Here is a 21,670-nt window from a genome sequence, read left to right on the forward strand (position 1 = left end):
TGGGTGCGTTTTGGCTCTCTCCGCTTGTAAGGCCCTCCTCCTGTTGCCATGCCGTCTTCTTCCAGTCCCGGGCTGTCCCAGCTGTCAGCCTAAGCCTCGCCCTGCTTTGGTGCCAAAGAAGGAGTCAGCCTTCAGTACGGTTGTAGAATGGAAGCACAGCCACGGCTAACTCTAGAGAAGTCCCAGTGAGTGCTTCTGTGTGATCATACCTGGCAGGCTGGCACCCGGAGCCCATGGGTTCATGCAGGTTCATGCCCATGGGGCAGCTGGGGCCGCCGTGAGACTGTGATGTAGCATGAGTCCGCATACGTCAATAATGAGTGTACGCATGCATAAATATTTCAACCGTACTGGCTTGCCCATTTGCTCTCGCAGGATCACATGCGCCGCAGTCAACAAAGCGCAAGTCGTAGGTAACAATGCTTCGCCAACTCGTGTACGCCAAGGCGTACGCTTCATCCAGGTTAAAGACTAGACACGCATCAAAGTGCGGTGAAAGTACGATCGCTTAGCGCAGCCAACACACGCTCTAACCCTTTGTGCGTCCGAATGCCAGCACTCCCGATTGACACGTTGGTGCCCATGAGACTCCTTATCACATACGACTGCGACAGATTCATGCAACCGCAGCACGCGCGTCACAACTGGTTCTTTCATAAGCGTAAATCACATAAAACCCCGGTCATGCCAAACACTCCTATCCTGCCACACCGTATGCCTGGCCACGCACGGCAGACGCCGAGCCGACGTGAATCCTTTTATGTGTACCGATGACCCCATGAAGTAACACGTTAACTCCTGTTGGTGTACCCCTATCACGCAAGCTCTCCTTCCTGCGAAACACAAATCCCCTCTCTGCTGCAACGACTACCTCCTCCATACCAACATCCGCACACGCGCATACTCGCAAGCGCCGGGGCGCAATGTATACGCGCACGCGAGCCACCTCCTACCTAAGTCTAACTTACAAGCTCGCACGTACACCCTTGCCCCACTTACTAAATCTCATACTCAGGCGCCGGCTTCTTCCGGATAACCTCACTCCGTGCCACGCGCCCCTGCTTCTGAGACACGTCCCCGCTGGGAGTGCCCGCCTTGCCCGCCGGCGCTGCAGGCGACCCAGCGGCCGCCGCCTTCGCCGCGCCGCCGAGCTTCGCGGCCGCTTTCTTTGCCGCCTGCACCGAGGCAGCGGCAGACGCGGGCGCTGCGCTGGCAGACGCCGCGGCGGCCGCTGCCGCCGCTTTCCCTAGCGCCACCTTGGCGGCCGGCTTTGCAATCCCGTTTGCGAGGCCGTTCACTGGGGCCATGGCCGCGGCCAATGGCACGCCGTTCATGCCCACGCCGCCGGCGCCGTCCATGCTTTCCGCACTCAGAAGCCGCTGGCTCCAGTGCATCATCGACAGCGCGGGGTTGCCGACCACCGGCCCCACCTCCTTGGCCGGCGAGCCCGCCACCATGGTGTGCGGCGGCACGGGCTTGAGCACCAGCGAGCCAGCCGCGATCTGCGCGCCCTCGCCGATGGGGATGTTGCCCAGCACTGTGGCGCAGGCCCCGATGAGCACGTTGTCCCCCACCTTGGGGTGGCGGTCGCCGATCTCCTTGCCGGTACCGCCTAGCGTCACGTTCTGTGGGGCGGACACAGGAGGAGCCAAGGCGGCAGGTGTGAGCGGTTCGGTTTGTGGGCCGGTGCAATACCACGGCCTGTCCGCATTGCAAGCCACGACCACGCCGTGCGCCGCCCATCTTTCGCAAACTCTCTCAATACGCACCTGCAGGATTGATACGTTGTTGCCGATGACGGCCGTCTCGCCGATCACCACACCCGTGCCGTGGTCCAGCAGCACACCCTGCGTAGACACAAAAGCAACAACCAACCAGTTGAGCTCACCCATCGGCAACACGTACTTGAAGATATGACGCCGTCACACGCATGAATACACACCGCCGCCAGACCCGTGCACCGCTGAACGGACGTAAACGGCTCGGCTGCTGCCAGTGACATGCGCATTGTGCCCAAAGACTTCTCACCTTGCCGATGCGGGCCGCTGGGTGGACGTCAACCGCGAACACCTCCGAGATGCGGCTCTGCAGGGCAACGCAATCCTCACCGGTCACAAATCATAAGGCTATGCAGCGAGCAGCTCCGCCAAGGAGCAACGGGTGCACTGGCTATGCCCATCATGCGGTGTCCTGCATTGCCTATCCACACCACATGCAGCCTCCGCAAATGCCGCCACTCGGCCCGACCCTGCGCCCCCACCTGCAGCGCCAGTGCCATGACCTTCTGCTTGCGGTTCCACAGCGCGTGCGCGATGCGCTGCGTCTGAATGGCGTGGTAGCCCTTGAAGTACAGCAGCGCGTGGCTGCGGGAAATCCATGGGTCGCATGTGGAGGCCGAGTCAGGCACACCAGAACATTTGGCGTCAGCGACGTCCAGGCGCCCGCTGCTGAGCAGGCTCAGCGATCACACACTTTCGACTCGTCTAGTCCTGCGCCCTCTACAACGTGTTCCGCGCGATGTGGACTTCCCAGCATTCAGCTGCTGGCTGAAAGTCTGCCCCAGGGGCCCGACAGTCCTCTCGGTTCCCACTGGCCCCCTCCCCCGCACCCAGTCCCATGAAGAGGACATGTGCTCTCACACACCTGTAGGAGCTACAGGCAGGGTCGCGCTCGCGACACGCCGCAAGGTCCGACAGCGCGGCGCAGCGCACGTCAGGCTCTTTGCTGAGGAAGTTGTGGAAGATCTCAAACAGCTGCAAGCGGACAACAATTGTGGAAATGGGGTGCGTCACATGAGTTTCAAAGCCTGCAACAACAGCGCACGGGAGCGCTGGTGCCCGCTTGCAGTCTTGAAGCCATCTCCTGCTCCTTCAACCGCCCCGTCGCCCACACCCAAATCCCAGCCCCGTGCACAAACACCACCTTGCTGTGTCCCCGCTTTGTCTGGGAACTCAGACCCTTCTTGGTTACGATGTAAACACTCCCGCCTTCCGCCCCCACCTCCCACACGCAGCGCCTCCCGCGCCTACCTGCGTGGACAGCATGGTGCTGTTGGCGAGGCGGTTGGCCAGTACGAACGCCAGCGCCTGCTCAAACGTGTCGTGCGCCAGGATGGATGCGTACAGGAAGGAAGACAGCAGCGGTTCGCTGTTGGCGTCCGCCTGGGCCTCAGTGCTGCGAGGCACAGAGCAGGGGGCGGGGACACGGGGCGGGGAGTTGCAAGCGAGGTGGGCGTGCTGGTGAGGCGGAAGGGCAAGGAAAGCGGGGCCGACACAGTGTGTCGCGCGCTGGCCCGTGCAGCAGGAGCATGAGACGTGTACGGCACTTGGGTTATGTGCGCTGAGGGGTGATGAATGGACCGTGCCGCGTGAGCTGTGGGCTTGTGGCGGTGGCCAGAGGCGGTGCCAAAATAGGGCTGGGTGATGCAGCGTCGGGCGCGCAATCCGCCGCCACCCCCGGGGTGCTATTTGGCGTGCCCCTCGTCCTGGTCATCAAAGCCGTCCGAGCCGCTCCCTGGCCTTTCCTATAAGCCCACAAACTAGCGCCGCCCCAGACCACGGCGCCGGGCCATGCCAGGGCGGTGGGGTGGGGTGTCACGTGTGGTGTGCGGCCCGCTGGCCTGATGGCCGGTGGCGATAGCGTGGGCTTGCTCGCGTCCCAATCACGCAAGGAATCGCGAGGGAAGAGTACACCAGCAATGCATAGACGTTGAGCTGTGGTCGCGGGTCATTGTGTTAGCGCAGGTGTCGACCACGCCGGCGCTGGGGGCTGTACGGAGCTGTACAAAACACCGTGCCCTGCCACCGCGCGCACGCTCCCACGACACCGCCGGTGCGTCCGGCCCCGCTCCCAGCGCCACGCACCGAATCTGCTTCCACATCATCTCGCCCGCGCGGCCAAGCGTCAGCGCCTGCGATTCCTCGCCGCAAATATTGAAGTCGACGTTGCTCTGCAGGTAGGCGGGCACACCCGCTCGCGTCCAATCTATGGAATCCTCCGGAGACATTTTGTTATTTGATGCTTTTGATGGTTTCGAACTGGCTGGCTCCGTGTTGCTCGCGAGCACTGCAGGCAGGACAATTGTTCCACTGGGCGTGAGAAGCGGAACCAGGACGCCGGGCCACAACCAAGGACACCAGTAACCCACATTTATTGTGAGACGCACCTGGTGAACACCGGCGACCGCTGCCTCCGCGAGCGAACCACACCCGAGCGACGACGCTTTGCTGCGCTCGGCTTGAGGCGCCAGACAGCGCGTGTTTTGAGCCTAAGCATGGAAAGCTCATTTTGGAATGTCTCCTTTCCCGATGAGGCGGCTTAGTTCTGCTCGTTTGGAGCGCAGAGCGAGCCGGTCTAGTCGTGGGTATCTCCCTGTGATGTAGGTTGATACAGCAGTAAGTAATGAAGGGTTGAGGGAGCGTGCAATTATTAGTCCAAGTGTGTTTCGGTCGCTCCTTGGGAATTTCTGCTCAAGGAATGGGGGCGATTCAGACAACGTGGCGGGCCCGCCAAGCCAAACATGTTCGTCAACTAGCCCCATTACTTGCATGTAGAAATGTCACGTTTACGGACTTGAGGAAATGCGCACGTCGTTGACAAAACCCTGCTGACATCAGGCCTATTGCCGGGACTATCTAATCCCTGAGGCCATAAATGGCGTCCTCTAGCGTAGTACTAGCTTCAGCCGGCTATGACCACACCATTCGATTTTGGGAGGCGACGAGCGGCTGCTGCTACCGGACGCTGCAGTATGCGGAGTCGCAAGTGAACAAGCTAGAAATTACCGCTGATAAGACGCGGATAGCGGCAGCCGGCAACCCGCAAATCCGGGTCTTTGACGTGAATTCCCCGGATCCCAACCCGCTGCTGTCCTACGATGGCCACGCCGGCAACGTGACGGCGGTGGGCTTCCACAAGGACGGCAAATGGATGTTCACAGGTGCATGCGTTGCAATGGGGAGGGATCCTGAGCTCGGCGTGTACGAGAGGAGAGGAAAGCGGTCGGAGGCAGGGGCGTCCTGGGGTTTGGGGGCGTGCCATGGCGCACGATGGCGCTGCCCATTTCGGACCTGCGACATGGTGCGCTGGTGCTCTCCCTGTGTCACCTCTACGTCCACAGACTCCATTGATTGCTTGTTACCTCTTGTGTTCTGCACCCGCACTCCGTTAAGCACCCGCAATCCGTTAAGCATGTGTGCATGTGGCACTCAAGCGCTCTGTGCGTGTTCACTGTCTTTGCAGGCGGCGAGGACGGGACGGTGCGCGTGTGGGATACGCGGTCGCCGGTGTGCCAGCGCACCTACGAGAGCCGCGCCGCCGTCAACTCAGTAGTGCTGCACCCCAACCAGGGCGAGCTCATATCGGGTAGGTGCGGCGGCAGGGCCACATGGGGCCCGGAGTGTGTGCGGCGGGTCGGTAGGGCGGGTTGCTGTCGTGGTGTAGCAGCTGGGTAGTTGGTTTCACACCGAATGGACCGAGGCCCTGAGTCCGGGATGGGTTGTGGGTTGCAGCAAGGCCTGGCCAGTGAGCTGAAGGTACCTGCGTTTAACCATGAGCGCATGGGTTGCAAAAGCTGACAATGGTCGTGTGCAGAGCGGGTTGTCTCGAGCATCAAGCGGGTGGGCTCTTGGGCGTGGCCGATTGGGGCACTACAAGACTACATAGTGGATGACAGGGGAGCGCTATCTGTGTTACGGGCAGCGGCCCTCAGGGGCAGGGGGGTTGAGTCCCACTGGCCTGGGGCCCTAGGCTCCGGACAGCGGACGCCTTCACCGGCAACCGCACGGGGACAATGGCTGCACCCTGATCATTGTACGGTATGTGGTACATCCGTGCAGGCGACCAGACGGGGCACATCCGCGTGTGGGACCTGACAGCCTCCGCCTGCTCCTGCGAGCTTGTACCGGAGATAGGGACAGCGGTGGGTGCCGGTGCTGGGGAGCTGCTTGCGAGCCTATGGTCGTGGTTAGGGCGCCAGGGGGTCACTGCGCTAAGGGGCGCACTGGGGCTGACCGCACGATGGAGTGGTGACGCCAAGGGTCGCTTTGCTGCCCGAAAGTGGGCGTTGGCAGAAGCTGGCGCAAGTTGTGGAACTGAGGAACGAACATGTATTGCTAGATGCACAATGGATCTGTATTGCTGGTGGGAGCCCGGGTCATTTGCTCATGCTACTGACGTGCGTTTTGGACAATCGCATGCAGGTGCGGTCGCTGACTGTGGCGCTGGACGGCACCATGATTGTGGCGGCCAACAACAACGGCACCTGCTACGTGTGGCGCATGATGCGAGGTGAGCACCGAGCAGCGCTGGGTCGGGGGATGGGGGCTGGGCGAAGGCAGGGACAAGGCAGGGGAAAGGGATAAGGGGGGAAGGCGGAAAAGGTGTGTGTGTGTGTGTGTGTGTGTGTGTGTGTGTGTGTGTGTGTGTGTGTGTGTGTGTGTGTGTGTGTGTGTGTGTGTGTGTGTGTGTGTGTGTGACAACGGTTTACAGTTGTTTATCAGATCACGTGATCGTGTATCCGGACAACCCGTAGTTGCTAGTGCCAGGGGCGCATTAGCACCTTGTTTGTCGCGCATGGGTCTGGCAGTACATGTCTCCCAAGCCTACGCGTAGCGTTAGACGTCAGTTTGGCCACAGGAGCCGCACCTCCATCTATTGTGGTTAGACACTGATTTGGCCCTAAGAGCCGCACCTCTGTCTATATTGTGAGACAGAGTGTGTGTCTGTGTGTGTGTGTGTGTCCCAATCCTAACTTGTGTGTGTGTGTGGGGGGGGGGGGGGTTGTAAATACCAGCCCAAACTAAACCCAAACCAACGAAAACTGGAGTGCAGGCAGAGGCGTTAGTTGCGAGCGATAATACTTATGGGGGGGCATGCCGAAGAGCGATGCGCTCATGGGTAGATACATGGCTGAACCGTGGCCGTGACGCAGCGGGAAGCCGGGGTGACTGGGGGTTAGCGTACACGCGTTCGCGGTGCGGGAGTTAGGCCACATGGTGCTTTGAGGGAGACTCGTTCGGTCGGACCAGTCTGGGCGATCGCGGCAGCATTTTGCTTTCGGTCATGGTAATCAGGCGTAGCTAGTCCAGTCCACGGCTCCAGCACTGCATAACCTGAAGGATTCGGTGTCCTCAGCAGCCTGACATTGACAGCCTTGCACCCTGTACACATCTGCCCGGCCAGGTGCCTCCCTGACCACCCACTTCGAGCCGCTGCACAAGCTCAAAGCGCACTCCAACATCATTCTCAAGTGCCTCATATCACCCGACTGCCAGCAGCTCGCCACCACCAGCGCCGACAAGACGGGTGAGAGGGGTCCTTGTTGCCGAGCAGCGTGCTATGACATCTCGTGTGGTCAGCACGTTGTCTAAACCCCTGGCGAGTAGTCCCAGCACCAGCCACACGGGTAGCTGCAAGTCCCGCCCGCGCTTTCTTGACCTCCCGTCAAGCACGCCGAACCCGCCTCGCTTATCATCCGCCCCTCCCCGCTCCGCCACCGCCCTTTGCCCCTCCCTCCCCTCCCCGCCACCGCCCTTCGCCCCTCCGCAGTCAAGCTGTGGAACCTGGACGGCTTCACACTGGACCGCACGCTGGTGGGCCACACGCGCTGGGTGTGGGACTGCGTGTTTAGCGTGGACGCAGCCTACCTGGTCACAGCCTCCTCGGACGCCACTGCCCGCCTGTGGGACCTGGGCAGCAGCGAAGCCATCCGCACCTACAGCGGCCACCACAAGGCGGTGGTGTGCTGCGCGCTGAACGACTCGGCGATTGAGGGGCGCGACGTGGACGGGTAACGCTATCAATCACGGAAATGGTGTTGCTGATGTAGGTGGTGTTGGTTGCTGGGGTTGGAGGGACTGGTGGATGAGGGGGAGTAGATAGTTGGTCCATGGGGATGAAGGCAAAAAGGGCGGTTCGTATGGGAGGGTTAGGAAAGCACAAGAGGAAAGGATCGACACCGTGCATGCGAATGCGCAAGCAAACGGCGGCCGCGATGTGTGGTGCATGGGTGATATGGGCAAACGGCGTGCTGGCTGTTCAGGACAGCGTTGTTCGGACTGGACTTCGCCAGCGTGTTCAGACGATGATGGTGGTGGTGGGTATGCTTAATGAAGATTGCAGGGCATCGCCAAGCTAGAGGCTGTATGTCGTTTTGTCGCTCAGTTCTCGACTTCGCCAGTGTGTTCACAGGATGAAATGGTGGTGGTGGTGGGTAAGCTTAGTGAACATTGCAGGGCATGGCCAAGCTAGAGGCGGAATGAATGCATTCGGCCTACTGCGCCACACTCCACAGACGCCCCGAGGAAGAGGCGGGAGAGGCCTGCGTAGGAGGAGGTTCAAAATGGACAAGGAGTTGGGCAGGCCGGTTTCGGCGGTAATTGCACGAATCCATGTAAATTCGTTTTGTGTATGTCGTTCTGTCGCTCTAATCTCGACCGCATGCTCCTGGGCAGGGTTGCCTAGTACGCGACCCTCTCTCCATAATACGCGTATTAATACAGCGTACTAGGATTTCTAGTACAGTACGTTAAAATACGGTGCATAATACGCTGGGCCAGGAAATCCGGGGGGGGCCGACGCAAACACGGCACGCGTGCCCGCACCATGCCCGAATCGGTGTGCATTTGGATTTGCGCGGCCATAGTCTTCTAGCGGAATTCCTTCAACTTATTTTACTCATATTGTTATAAGAAAACACAGCTGCAGTGCGGAGAGCAGCCATGGTTCGCAAACTTCGACGGACATCCTTTCCAGCACCCCTCGCGCCCCTCGCCCCGCCACGGCGCTGCCACGGCCCACCCCGCTGGTTTCCCCAGCACAACGTATTTTCCAACGTACTAGCCGACGAGGGCAGCGTACAGTACGTAGTACAGTACGTAGTACATAGTACGCGTACTACGAACTAGGCAACCCTGCTCCTGGGACTCTAGGTCGCCCAGCCAGCCCATGGTGCACACACTTCACGCCATGCTTTCACGGGGGTGGAGTGACTGGCGTGGACGCAACACGGCAATGTGGGGGCCAGGTCAGACGGGGGATCGCCATTCATGGGAGGAGGGCCAATGACTTGCGTGATCCTCTAGCTAGAACTTGCTTTTGGCGCACACATGAAGGGGCTACGGGGCCCAAAATGGTGGGGCGAAGCCGGGCAGGTTGCAGCAGCCCCCTCCACAAGCCGGAGCAGGGGTGAGCGGAAGCCCCGACCAGCACCACGGTAGGCTCCACACACACATGCCACATCGCATACGATCGCATGCACTGCCCAGAGTGCTTTCCTCCTTGTGCTCACACCTCGTATGCCACCTTGCCGTGCTTCACGGTCAGGCACTGCTGCCCGCAAAGGGCACGTCAATCGCTGAGCTTTGCAGACTCTCAACCCTCCCGCCCAGACCACGAGAATAAGGTGGTGTTGATAAACACCGAGTTTTTTTGGTGCGCTGCCAGTCATCACGCCCCAGGAAGGGGTGACATCAGCTAGCAGCGCAGGTGCCGGGACGCTTAGGCGCGCTCGCCACGAATGCGGCGGGCCAGCTGGATGTCCTTGGGCATGATGGTCACACGCTTGGCGTGGATGGCGCACAGGTTGGTGTCCTCAAACAGGCCCACCAGGTAGGCCTCAGCGGCCTCCTGCAGTGCCAGCACGGCCTGGCTCTGGAAGCGCAGGTCGGTCTTGAAGTCTTGGGCAATCTCACGGACCAGGCGCTGGAACGGCAGCTTGCGGATCAGCAGCTCAGTCGACTTCTGGTACTTGCGAATCTCACGCAGCGCCACGGTACCGGGGCGGTAGCGATGAGGCTTCTTCACACCGCCGGTGGCGGGGGTCTTACGAGCGGCCTTGGTGGCCAGCTGCTTGCGGGGCGCCTTGCCACCGGTGGACTTGCGAGCGGTCTGCTTAGTGCGGGCCATTTTGTTGGAAGCTGGGAATAGAACGATGTAAATTGCTTGAAAGTTTTTATTTTAGTAGAGGCCGTTTCGGCTTAAATCGCAGGCGCGAGGGCGACTGGTCAACATGGCCAGGGTGAGGCGTTGACCGGCAAAACTCGACTGCATGAAGGTCTGGTCAACGCCTCACCTGTGTCGTTGACTTGGATCCTGCCCTTCCCCGAGCGCCCTCTGATAAGCGCCCACGGCCTCCATCTGATGCACAAAACAGCTCATTTGTCTCCTTTTTTATTTCCAACCAACCAGCAAACATGTCCGGACGTGGCAAGGGCGGCAAGGGCCTGGGCAAGGGCGGTGCCAAGCGCCATCGCAAGGTGCTCCGCGACAACATCCAGGGCATCACCAAGCCCGCTATCCGCCGTCTGGCTCGTCGTGGCGGTGTGAAGCGTATCAGCGGCCTCATCTACGAGGAGACCCGCACGGTGCTCAAGACCTTCCTGGAGAACGTCATCCGCGACTCGGTCACCTACACCGAGCACGCTCGCCGCAAGACCGTGACCGCCATGGACGTGGTCTACGCGCTCAAGCGCCAGGGCCGCACCCTGTACGGCTTCGGTGGCTAAGCGGCTCCTATACGGTACCCTGCGCACGCTGTATCTGCCACGTCTTCCCTTGTCCGCGGGAAGCGGGGCCAGCGCGGCGTGCCAGGACCCCCAAACAAACTCGGTGTTTCTCAACACCACCTCAGTGTCGGGCTTGTGCTCCTGGGCCTATTCCGGGCATGTCCTGGCCTTGTTAATGTGGGAGTGTCCCATGCATAGCCTGCCTGATCGTGTACCGCCTGCTCACGCCCCGCCGCGGTAGGACGCAGTTGCAACTGGGGCTTTCCCTCGCATGCTCTGCATGAGCGCATCACAGGTACATCGCGGATACCTACTGTTGGGGAACACCTTGCCAGGAGGTGTTGGGCGCAATCAAATCAGGAGGATCCCACTGGGCAGCCTTGGCCTTGACAATGAGCAGCCCACCAGCCATGCCACGAGACAAGTACTACGGCTGGGCATGATCCCAGCGGCTCACACAGACGTGTGGCTTCCACGAACGCGCTCCCTGGCATCCCAACTCCACACGAGTATGCAGCCGCTTACTGCGTGCTCCTGCGTGAGTAGCTCGGGGTTCCCCTCGGTCTGGTGCATACAGTTGCCTTCGTATGCTGGTAAACTCGTACAGGGGGAAGCGTGGAGGCGTGGAAGCATGAGCGGCTGCAGTCTGAGCCAAGCACTCAGGTGGGGGGGGGTAGAATCTTCCAAAACAGACCCCATGCTTCAAATGGATAGAGCTCAACGAGAAAGTAACGAATCCGCTTTCAAAATCGAAAATGGGGTTCTGGGTGCAAAGTTATGACCCCTCAAAGTGGCCGGTAGGTCGGTAGGTCGGTCCGGTGGGGTCCCAAGAGGTTTGCATAGGTTCGTGCCAAGTTTTGTTCCTAGCGCTTCTGTCCTGCAGCACGCGGCGCAATGGGTGCAACTCAACGATGCGTGCGTAGGTATGCCCCAGACTCAGCACACGTGCATAGTGTGGGGCAGTTTGAGGAGCGGCATGTCGGCAGTTCGGGAGATGCCTGGGGAACTGGTCAGGGACAGGCCGGTTCTCGCCGGGTTTTGCATGGATGAACGTGTCAGCACATTTCATATTATTAAGTAACATCGGAGTAAGCCGTTGCATAGCAGGCCAGTCTATCAGGACACTTGTCCACATGTCCGTCAGTCAAAGTGCGTTCCCAAGGCGGATCATTTTACATATATAGCAGTAGAGCTCACTAAGAGCAGTAGAGCTCACCATAGCAGTAGAGCTCACTAAGAGCAGTCAATTGGCACCAACCTGACAAAAAACCAAGGGATTCTGAGGTTTTTTGGGGGGGTCGTACGGCAGGGGGGGTCGGTCGGTCGGTCAGTCGGGGGGGCCGGGAGGTTTTGTGGCATGGGGCAGGGGTGGGGTGGGGTAGAAACAAACGTTTTTGACCCCATGCCACGAAACCTCCCACATTTTCATGCGGTGTACGGCCTACAACCAGCTGCGTACGGGTAGCGAGATCATTTTATAGGTGGGATGCAGGCCGTTATGCAGAATACGGACCCAGCCAGGTTAGCCGCGTTACTAGCTTCCACTTGGGAGCACAGGAGCAAAAGCACCCCCATTCGGGACCAAACTAGCTGCATGTATAACGGTTGCAGGCGTTATAAGACCCCCTCGGCCCGGGCCTCGGTTTCCACACGGACAGGAATGCACGTGGTGCTCACCACCTTGTCACCACACACAACACAACGTTTCAACTGTTGCACCCCAACAAGCCCCCAAACGAAGGCCTGCATGCTGCGCGGCGTGGATGCCGCCCTCCCTGCCCATGAATGAAGCCAGGCCAGGTCGACACCCTCAGGTCACCGTTCAGCAGCACTCCCTGTTCATCTGCAGCGTGCCAGCAGTGTCAGCGTATACCGTAATGTAGGGCGCCAGGTCCCCCACCCGTCCCGTGCCAGCTGTGTGCCCCTCGCCACGGTGCCTGGAGCCTGAGCTGCTGGTCAGGCTCACTGCGACAGCAGCTTCCAAGGACCCCACGTGCAATGAATGGGGTCGTTAATTGTCTCCCCCGATCCCCAAGTGAGTGGTGGTGTAGGGTGGTGTTGAGAAACACCGAGTTTGTTTTGTGGTATGCGTCAATGCGTCACCAGGTCATCGGTCCAGAGGGCGCTTAGCCCGAGGTGAACTTGGTCACGGCCTTGGTGCCCTCCGACACCGCGTGCTTGGCCAGCTCGCCAGGCAGCACCAGGCGCACGGCGGTCTGGATCTCACGGGAGGTCACGGTGGGCTTCTTGTTGTAGCGGCTCAGCTTGGAGGCCTCAGTGGCCACCTTCTCAAAGATATCGTTGATGAAGCTGTTCATGATGGACATGGCCTTGCTGCTGATGCCGGTGTCGGGGTGCACCTGCTTGAGCACCTTGTAGATGTACAGCTTGTAGGTCTCCACGGCGCTCTTCTTCTTCTTCTTGTCCTTCTTCGCGCCATCGCCCTTGGGCTCCTTAGCAGCCTTCTTGGAGGGCTCCTTCTTGGCCTTCTTGGCGGCCTTCTCGGCCTTGGGCTTGGCCTCAGCCTTGGCAGGGGCCTCGGCGCCGGCCTCCTGAGTCGCGGGCTTCTCGTCCTTCTTGGGGGCCATTTTGTTTAGATATGGGAGCTGTGAAAGCAAAAATGTAACGGAGTATTCGGGGTTGAGGAAATATATGCGGGAACAGGCAGCTTATGAGGAAGCTCGGCTGGTCGCGGGGTGGCCAGGGCGAGGAGAGCGGTTATTTGACCCAACCGCCGATGAGCGTTGACTGCGTTGACCGGCTGGCCAGGGCGAGGCAACTCGTTTTCGGGCCTGCTGCATATAAGGGGATGGAAGCGTTTTAATTACAACGCTCACAACACTCACACTCAAACCTCTTAACCTCGTTCTTCAAGAACCCCCAACTCGATACGATGGCTGGTCGCGGCAAGGGCAAGACCTCTGGGAAGAAGGCCGTGAGCCGCAGCGCCAAGGCCGGCCTGCAGTTCCCCGTGGGGCGCATTGCGCGCTACCTGAAGAAGGGCAAGTACGCCGAGCGCATCGGTGCCGGCGCACCCGTGTACCTGGCCGCTGTGCTGGAGTACCTGACCGCTGAGGTGCTGGAGCTGGCCGGCAACGCCGCCCGCGACAACAAGAAGAACCGTATCGTGCCCCGCCACATCCAGCTGGCCATCCGCAACGACGAGGAGCTGGGCAAGCTGCTGGGCGAGGTGACCATTGCTTCGGGCGGTGTGCTGCCAAACATCCACGCCGTGCTGCTGCCCAAGAAGACCAAGGGCGGCAAGGGCGAGGAGACCGCCTAAGCAATTTTATTCCCACTTGGCACTCTATCAACAAACTCGGTGTTTCTCAACACCACCTCTCATTGCAGCACACCGAGGCTTGGGTTTCCTAGTTGCCCCATGGGACAGGCCTTACGTGGGGTTGACAGGCTTCCACACGCACATGTAGCATGTGCACAGTCTATGCAGCGGCGGCATTGTAAACACCCAAACAGCCGCGCAGTGCGTGCTGCATGCAAACACCCCCTCAAATCCTCGTGCGCCCTCCTGCACAGTACACCGCCGTCTGGCATCGCATGTGGAGAATGGACAACTTGACTTCCCCTGATGACAACGCGCTACCCATTTTAATTCTAAACACTAATTTTACTCCCGATATCTACGCGGCAGCCGCCCCTGCTCATACGGTGCGCTCACGTCAGCTCCTCTCAACAATCACCTAGTCTCCTTCTCGCCCGTACCTGCCCCCACAACCCTGTCCCGTGCTCCTGCTTCTATCCTGGGTTCCCATCTGCCCCCTACCCAATCCTGAGCACCATGCCCAGCTCCACCACGTGCTCGTACGGCAGCCGCCAGTCCTCCACCTCGCTGCGGCTCAGCCCCAGCAGCAGGCGGTAGGTGGCACCGAACAGCAGCTGCGCCAGAAGGGGGCTGCCGGGCTCCGGCCGCACCCGCACAGCGCCCAGGTAGTACACCACGCCTGCGGTTTGGCAGTTGCGCTTATGGTTATGTTTGCGGTGGCGGTTTGGCGGTGGCGTGGCTTTTTGGTGTGTGTGTATGTGTGTGTCTGCGAGTGACGTTGCGGTTGCTTGCCCCAGGGACGTTGAAGCTGTCAGAAGTGGAGGCGTACGATCGCAAGGGGGGCAGCACCGCTTGTGCGCAGCATCAAAGGGAGGGGTCGTCACAACTCCCGTAAGTTGCTAGCACTTGCTCACCGTGTCTGGCGGCCTCCAACACGTGCGCCACCGCTGCCTCGTCCACAACCACCCGCCCACCCGAGGGCAGCTGGGAAGTGACGCCCCGCGCCGCCCGCGCCAGCCGCGGCCGCGACCGCGAAGCCTGGAGCGCCGCCGGTGCAGCAGGCAGCGACACAGGCGGCGGCGCGCCGGTGGAGGGGCTGAGGAGCGCTGCTGGCGGTTGGGGTGCTGGCGCGTGGTCGGCCCGCACCTGTGCGGTATGCGCCGCCACCACCACCACCTCGCTCAGCTCCACGCCGCCATTGCCTCCCGTGTTGCCACCAGCAGTGCCTCCACCTCCACCACTGACATTGCTGCTGTGCGCGACGGCTGCGGACACGCCCAGAACAGCCTCCACCTCGTCCTCGTCCTCTGAATCGGAGTCTTCTTCCACAGCCGAATTGTAGCCTCGGTCGCTGCTACTGCTGCTGCTGCTAACGAAGTCAACTTCCCCAGGCTGTAGCACCATGCCACCCCGCCGCGACAGCCCCATGCCGTAGAGTGACCATCCTCCCTGCGGCTGCTCCGGCTGCTGCGGCTGCTGTCCCGCCTGGCCCCCCTGCCGCTCCTGCTCCTCTGCAGCAGACGCCGATACGACGTCCACGCCACGCCTGCTGGACAGCTGGCTCCCCCGATGGCCGTTGCTGCGCCGGTTGCGGGTCACGAAGCGGAAGCCACCTGCACCGCCGCCGCTGCTCCCACTGCCGCTGCCCGCGATGCCGTCTCCAGCTGCCGGTGCTGCGGCAGCGGCAGTATCAGCACCAGTGCCGCCGCCGGTCGCTGCCACTGTCGTGACGTCGGCGGCTACTGCGGGTCCGCCGCGCAGCACACGCACAATGCCGCTCACCACCTGAAAGGCGCAAGTAAGACATGTGCAAGGGACTCAAGTACAGGGCGACGGAAATCATTGGCTGCTGTGCAGGTGGCAGGGCGAGTCATCCCGACAGGCGAGTGGTGATTTGCATGACGCGGTGTTGGGAGTGAGGAGTTCAACACGCAACACCGGTCCCAGCAGGCATCAGCTCCAACACAACGCAACTCCAGACGGCCCCATCTATCTACCTGGCGGATGAAGGCCGCGCCGTGATCCACTCGGTCCATGTAGCCGTAGCGCGCCACCACCTGGCAGTAGCAGCAGGAGCAGCGGTAACGGCAGTAAGCAACGGCAGTAGCACCAGTATTGGCTGCGGTAGCACTTGGCACGTACCGTACGATCCACTTTATTCCATTCCCACCACCACGGCTACATTCCCACAACGTTACTTCCACCCTTTCCCATGTATGACTGCTGGATGGGTAGGTGCCAGCCAGCTGCCGCTGCTGCACGCCCCACCACCCACCTGGTAGAAGTTGGGGAAGGGCGCCAGCTGGCGGACCAGCAGCCGCTCCACCGGCTGCACGTGCGGCAGCGGCACTACTCGCACGGTCAGGAACACAGACACGTCGTGCACCGACTGCCGGGGGGCGAGGGGGGGGGGGATGCGACGGAAAGATAGTGGGAAGGGGAGGGGGTTAGACAATAGCGGGTTAAGTAAGAGGAATGTTGCACATGAGCGCACACACGCACACACGCGCACACACACACACACACACACACACACACACACACACACACACACACACACACACACACACACACACACACACACACACACACATGGCAATGCACCGCTCGTCCGCAGTCCCCGCCCACATTGCCCTCATTCCGCATGCTCCCTTCCCGTCGGTAGATTCCCACCCCGCACGAAGCACCAGGCCGCCACCCCACTATCTACCAGCAATGCCCACCTGCACATTCCGCAGGAAGTGGATGAGCACGTGCGGCAGCCCCACCGGCGTCTCGCTGTAGTACAGACCAATGCCCGGCTGCCGGGACAGAGGCCACAGCTGCTGCTGCTGTTGCTGCTCAGCACCCGCCCCATCCGCGCCCAGTCCCAGGCCCTGACCCTGACTTCCCACTGCGGCGGACCCATCGGCACCCAGCAGCGGCTGTGGCGGCAGGCGTAGCGCCAACTGCACAGGCCGCCACATGGACAGGCGCGCGCTCACGGCCGCCAGCAGCTGCGCGGGGCTGCCCCTGCTAAGGCTGTCGCTCTTGTGGGGATGTGATGAAGTTGGTACGGCGGCATTTCCATCGCTGCGACCGGAGATGCCAGCAGCAGCGGCAAGAGCAGAGGTGGCGGTGGCGGCCGTGCGGCGCCGCGACGGCAGATGGCCGATGGCACCACCGTCGGCGGGTGTAGCTGAGCCGTGTGTGCCCGAGGATGGGGTGTTGGAGGCTGTGACAATCTCACGCTCTGGGTGCAACAGGCCGCCGCCGCTAGAGGCGCCGGGAGCAGCAGCAGGCTGAGGCGTTGCAGCGGTGACAGTGCGGGCAGCAGCAGCGTCGGCACCGGTGGATGAGCGGGCGGCGCCTTGCATCTCCTGCTGCTCCGCCTCCTGCTGGTGTCCATCCTCAAGGGACTCGGCAATGGCGCGCGGCGCTTCACGCCGCACCTGCTGCGGTTGCGGCACCTGCGCTGCCGGCGCTGCCATGTGCGACTGCTGCGGCTGTAGCGGCATCATGACGAAGAGCTCGGACAGGCGATTACGGCCGGCGCTGGCGGCTAGCAGTAGCGCACGGCGTGTGCTGCCCACCCACCAGATGGTCATGACGTAGATGCCGCCCGCGGACACCGCCAGGCTGAACCAGGCTCCCTCAGGCACCTGCATGCGGGCGTGCGTGGGTGCACGTTTGCACATGTACCATGCATTGTGGTAGCAGCAGTTGCACCATCCAACAGCAGCCATCCGCACCGCATTGGTTTTTATGCGCACACACACAGTGCTTGCGCACTCGCGGATACACACACACACACACACGCACACACACACACACACACACACACACACACGCACGCACACACACACACACACACACACGTGGCGCGCACACGTGGCGCGCACATAGATGCAATGGCCATCCACATGCCGTACCTTTGCCATGTTAGAGGACAGGAAGGCTAGCTCAATGATGAGGAAGACCAGCGCGAAGGGCGCGACCAGTGCCAGGCTGACCTCCCATACCGCCACCATCACGACCAGGATGAGTAGGGTGGTCAGCACGAACACACTCGACACGGCCAGACCGTAGGCCAGGCCCAGGGCTACCGTGTCCTGCGGGCGTGATGGTGGTGGTGGTGGTGGGGGTTGTTTCAAACAGAGGGTCAGGCGAAGGGTGCAGGCGAGTGCCCAATCCGCCCAGCCAAGCACAAAGTAAGATGGAGTGTGATAAAGCGACTATGACAGCGAAGCGGTCGAGGGCCTCAGCTGCCCGCCTACTCATCATACATTACCCCACCTTGAAGCCGGCCACCACGCCAACGCACAGCAGCATGAGGGTCCAGTTGATCTCCGCCACATACACCTGGCCGCGCACGTGCTCCGAGGTGTGCAGCACAGACAGCTTGGGGAAGGCGCCCAGCTTGATGGCCTGCGGGCGGGCGGGCGCGTGGTGGATGGGTGGGGTAGTGAATGTGTGGTGGGCGTGCAAGTGTGTGTGTGTGCGTGCGTGTGTGTGTGTGTGTGTGTGTGTGTGTGTGTGCGTGTGGGTTAGTCCTTTCCAGAACCCAAAAGCAAGCCAACCAAGTAAGTGTGTTGTCAACGTTTGGCGTGAGAACGTACGTGTGTGAAGTGCGACGTGGCAAGTGTTCTTAATCAGTTGTATGTGTGGGTTTCTTTTCTGTGTCCGTGTTCATTCACAGGTGCACGCCGCTTGCTCGTCGTCACGTACATTTGAAATGATTGAGAAGCAGCCGGTGATAAGCGCCTGGCTGGCTACCACGGAGGCCAGGGTGGCTAGGACCAGCATGGGATAGAAGAAAGGCCTGCGATCAGGCAACAGAACGGCCGCCGCACAAAACAAGCAGAATTGCACACACAGGCACAACGGCTATGGCCGCGGGGGGCACTTCCAGCAGCGAGCGAGAGGGCCATCGGTATCAAAACGCCTCAACGAGCCTTCTGGTGCAAGGGTCATGCAGCAGCAGTAGTGTTAGCGCGACTCGCTCGCGCTCACCTGGGCACACACTTCCAAAAGGTGTCTGACACGTCCTCCGGCCGCGACATGAGGTAGGCGCCCTGACCCACATACGTCAGCACCAGGCACGGGTACACGAAAAGGCAGAAGCCGACCTGCATATCGCAGCGGCGGGACCCGGGGCGGGGTGGGGTTTGGAGGACGCGAGAGGTGGATGTGGGCAATGCAAGGATGGGGCAGGTGCGTGTGCATGCGTGTGCGCATGTGAGATGGTGAGGTGTGGCTGATGCATGTACAAGGGCGCGTGCGTACTGGGCTCCCAAGTAGTGCTGCCAGCAGAGGCCTCGCTTCCCCTCCCCCAGCCACGCGCGCACCCCGCCGCCGCACCCACCAGCACGGAGCGGTGCGTGAAGTGCCCCAGGTCCGCGTACAGCGCCTCGGCGCCCGTCACGCACAGCATGACGGAGCCCAGCATGCGCCACGCCTCCACACCGCGGCGCGCGAAGAACAGCGGGATGTGGTGCGGGCTCAGGCCTGGGCGGGTGGTGGAGCGGCGGCGGCGTAGGGGGGGGGTTGTTTCCACCGTGTATGGGGACGACAGAGGTTGCGGCGGGAAGGCGTCAGTCGTGACACGCATTGACGAATGGCCGCAATTGGAACGCAGTTGCATCATGGGTCCAATAGATGTGGAGCAGACAGTGTGCAGGCCCCCGGGAGGAAGCTGCTGAGCGGGGCTGCTGCGCACGCACGCACCCGCCAGCGCGCCGCCGCCGTGCAGGGCCAGGTTGTATGCTGCCACTCCCGCATTGGCACACAGCCACAACGCCACGATGGGCGCAAACGTGGAGGACACCTGCACACGCATACATGTGTATGTGTGTGCATGTGTGCATATGCGTGTGCGCGTGTGCGTGCGCGTGCCCCGCTTAGTGGTCAGGCGCGCACGTTGAGTCAACAATACGCACGCGCGCCTCACCAATGACGTGCGCGCAGCTGACTGCACGGATGTGGATGTGCTCCTGCCCATTCTATTATATATATTCTATTGCCCACCCACCCACCCGCCCACCCACGCACTGACCCACCTTGGAGGTGCCGCATCTTTGCACACTGAACCTATTGCCCACCCACCCATCCGCCCACCCACCCACTGACCCACCTTGGAGGTGCCGCATCTTTGCACACTGAACAGCAGCACCAGCACCGCAATGCTCACGCCCACCACCGTCTGCTGAGTGACCGCGTCAGTCGCCTCCTTGAGACCAGACACAGCTGACATGACTGCATGCGCGCGCGCACAGGGAGTGCGTAAGGAAAGGCGCAGGAGCGTTAACCGCCACATGACAGGTACCTGTAATTTGGCAGCAGTGCACGGATGCGTGCACGCGGCCCCGCGCGCCCTGGAGTGAGTGAGCCATCCAACACCAGATGGCAGCACGCGCACACGAAACCCGTGCGTGTGCCCGCACCCACCTGAGATGGCGGGTGTGAGCACGCCGTCTCCCAGCACCATGCCAGTGGCAGCCATGGTCATGCCCCACAGACCCATCTGCGCCGCCCGGTTGCGCCGCAGTGCCGCCCGCACTGCAGTGCCGCTGGCAGCCCAGCGGCGCCACCACACACGGCGCGGCTGCTGCGGGTGTGGCGCCGCTGGGCCGGCGAATCGGCGGGATGCTGATGTGGCAAGGGTGAGAGTAGTGTCGGGGCCCCGAGCGGCGTCTTCGGGCGTGGCGCTGAGGCGGCGCAGCGTGCCATCACCGTTGACTCCGAGGCCGGCGACGCGAGTCCCGCTGCCGCTTGCGCGGGGCAAGGTGCGGGCTTGGCTGCCGCCGGTGCTGGAAGACCCGAGGTTTCGCATCATGCGGCTCTCGCCCCGAAACATGACGTCGTGGGGGCGGATGCCGATCTTGCGGCAGAGCAGCGAGTACAGCGAGAACGTCCCACCTGAGGTGCGAGGATTACGAAAGAGGAGGCAGGAGCGAGGGAAGTAAGCCGCGGGCGTTACCACGCACCATCAAGCATACATGTCAGATGAGAAGCACAGGCCTGGTGCGGTGCTTGACGTGTGAATACTGACACTCGCAGGCTACATGGTCGTAGGGAAAGGAGCAGGAACCCGTTGCGACGCCGAGCTACCCCGCCCTTGACCCCGCCCCATCGGCACCCCTCCCTGATGAGTCCCTGCTCACCCTCTCCTTCATCGTCGGCCAGGAGCACCACGCCCACATACTTGACCAGCACGATCAGCGTCAACGTCCAAAAGATGAGGCTGATTGCGCCCAGGATGTCGGCCTGTGGGCATTTCAGTGTCATATCAACCTGGTGCACAGGAGTGGGCCCCCCGAGGGAAGGGACGGGGAAGGCGGGTTCCGCGCGAGCCGAGCCTAACAGAATTGTTCGCATCCGGAACTTCCGGCTGCTTTCCAGGCGCGCGTTATGTATGAGTGGATATCGAACGGTCGCGGCCTTGCGCTCCATGCGATCGATCATGTCAAAGCGCTGAAATGAGCATCGGACGGGCGACTCGCGAAGACTGGCTCACCTGGCTTGGCTCCGAGCTGGAAAATATCGTGCTGTACACATACAGGGGGCTGGTGCCAATATCGCCATAAATGCAGCCCAGCGAGCCCCAGGCCAGTGCCGCAGTCACAGCGATGGTTTCTTTCTGCAGCGAGCAAAGGACCGTGAGCACAGGCCGTGAGCAGCATTGCAGACCCACTTGCATACTCATATGCAAGCGCAGAGCCGACATACCTTCTTGGTGAAGGTGATGCCGCCCAAGCCCTCCTCGTCACGCTCTTCAGGCTCGGAAGCAGCGGGTTTCATCTTTGTAGTCTTACGGGCGCAACGTGTGAAAGAAGTCTGTGCGCTGATATGGCCTGAGGCGCCTGCTTGACCGGTTCGCAAAAGGCCCGCCCGTACGGTGCAC

At 61.3% G+C, this 21,670-nt stretch overlaps 7 protein-coding genes across 7 annotated transcripts; 3 read left to right on the forward strand and 4 right to left on the reverse strand.

Annotated features, from left to right (window-relative positions):
* Nucleotides 1-2: 2 nt before the first annotated feature.
* Nucleotides 3-4,395, reverse strand: CHLRE_17g713850v5 (uncharacterized protein). Its single transcript, XM_001700353.2, has 8 exons — nucleotides 4,166-4,395; nucleotides 3,864-4,065; nucleotides 3,030-3,174; nucleotides 2,644-2,753; nucleotides 2,261-2,363; nucleotides 2,029-2,085; nucleotides 1,770-1,847; nucleotides 3-1,625 (listed from the first exon to the last, which is right to left on the reverse strand). The coding sequence occupies exons 1-8, from the start codon at nucleotides 4,284-4,286 to the stop codon at nucleotides 999-1,001; spliced, it is 1,443 nt and encodes a 480-aa protein (XP_001700405.1). The 5' UTR covers nucleotides 4,287-4,395; the 3' UTR covers nucleotides 3-998.
* A 93-nt stretch (nucleotides 4,396-4,488) lies between these two features.
* CHLRE_17g713900v5 (uncharacterized protein) lies at nucleotides 4,489-8,408 on the forward strand. Its single transcript, XM_001700404.2, has 6 exons — nucleotides 4,489-4,939; nucleotides 5,242-5,364; nucleotides 5,838-5,920; nucleotides 6,201-6,288; nucleotides 7,183-7,305; nucleotides 7,549-8,408. Exons 1-6 carry the CDS (start codon nucleotides 4,654-4,656, stop codon nucleotides 7,791-7,793), a joined length of 948 nt encoding a protein of 315 aa, XP_001700456.1. The 5' UTR covers nucleotides 4,489-4,653; the 3' UTR covers nucleotides 7,794-8,408.
* An 824-nt stretch (nucleotides 8,409-9,232) lies between these two features.
* On the reverse strand, nucleotides 9,233-10,018 carry CHLRE_17g713950v5 (uncharacterized protein). The gene has a single exon (XM_001692319.2). It carries the CDS (start codon nucleotides 9,904-9,906, stop codon nucleotides 9,499-9,501), a length of 408 nt encoding a protein of 135 aa, XP_001692371.1. The 5' UTR covers nucleotides 9,907-10,018; the 3' UTR covers nucleotides 9,233-9,498.
* Nucleotides 10,019-10,118: 100 nt separating this feature from the next.
* Nucleotides 10,119-11,690, forward strand: CHLRE_17g714000v5 (uncharacterized protein). Its single transcript, XM_001692320.2, has one exon. The coding sequence runs from the start codon at nucleotides 10,194-10,196 to the stop codon at nucleotides 10,503-10,505; it is 312 nt and encodes a 103-aa protein (XP_001692372.2). The 5' UTR covers nucleotides 10,119-10,193; the 3' UTR covers nucleotides 10,506-11,690.
* Nucleotides 11,691-11,972: 282 nt separating this feature from the next.
* On the reverse strand, nucleotides 11,973-13,128 carry CHLRE_17g714050v5 (uncharacterized protein). Its single transcript, XM_001700351.2, has one exon. The coding sequence runs from the start codon at nucleotides 13,091-13,093 to the stop codon at nucleotides 12,632-12,634; it is 462 nt and encodes a 153-aa protein (XP_001700403.1). The 5' UTR covers nucleotides 13,094-13,128; the 3' UTR covers nucleotides 11,973-12,631.
* A 200-nt stretch (nucleotides 13,129-13,328) lies between these two features.
* On the forward strand, nucleotides 13,329-13,810 carry CHLRE_17g714100v5 (uncharacterized protein). Its single transcript, XM_001700402.2, has one exon. It carries the CDS (start codon nucleotides 13,399-13,401, stop codon nucleotides 13,786-13,788), a length of 390 nt encoding a protein of 129 aa, XP_001700454.1. The 5' UTR covers nucleotides 13,329-13,398; the 3' UTR covers nucleotides 13,789-13,810.
* Nucleotides 13,811-13,812: 2 nt separating this feature from the next.
* CHLRE_17g714150v5 (uncharacterized protein) lies at nucleotides 13,813-21,668 on the reverse strand. The gene is made up of 16 exons (XM_043072130.1): nucleotides 21,496-21,668; nucleotides 21,284-21,406; nucleotides 20,931-21,033; nucleotides 20,215-20,685; nucleotides 19,901-20,022; nucleotides 19,495-19,594; nucleotides 19,133-19,275; nucleotides 18,781-18,896; nucleotides 18,496-18,589; nucleotides 18,064-18,195; nucleotides 17,700-17,879; nucleotides 16,512-17,429; nucleotides 16,064-16,177; nucleotides 15,786-15,845; nucleotides 14,703-15,573; nucleotides 13,813-14,467 (listed from the first exon to the last, which is right to left on the reverse strand). The coding sequence occupies exons 1-16, from the start codon at nucleotides 21,565-21,567 to the stop codon at nucleotides 14,286-14,288; spliced, it is 3,801 nt and encodes a 1,266-aa protein (XP_042914589.1). The 5' UTR covers nucleotides 21,568-21,668; the 3' UTR covers nucleotides 13,813-14,285.
* Between the last annotated feature and the right edge of the window lie 2 nt (nucleotides 21,669-21,670).

This window comes from Chlamydomonas reinhardtii, chromosome 17, assembly GCF_000002595.2.
Source record: "Chlamydomonas reinhardtii strain CC-503 cw92 mt+ chromosome 17, whole genome shotgun sequence".
NCBI lineage: Eukaryota > Viridiplantae > Chlorophyta > Chlorophyceae > Chlamydomonadales > Chlamydomonadaceae > Chlamydomonas > Chlamydomonas reinhardtii.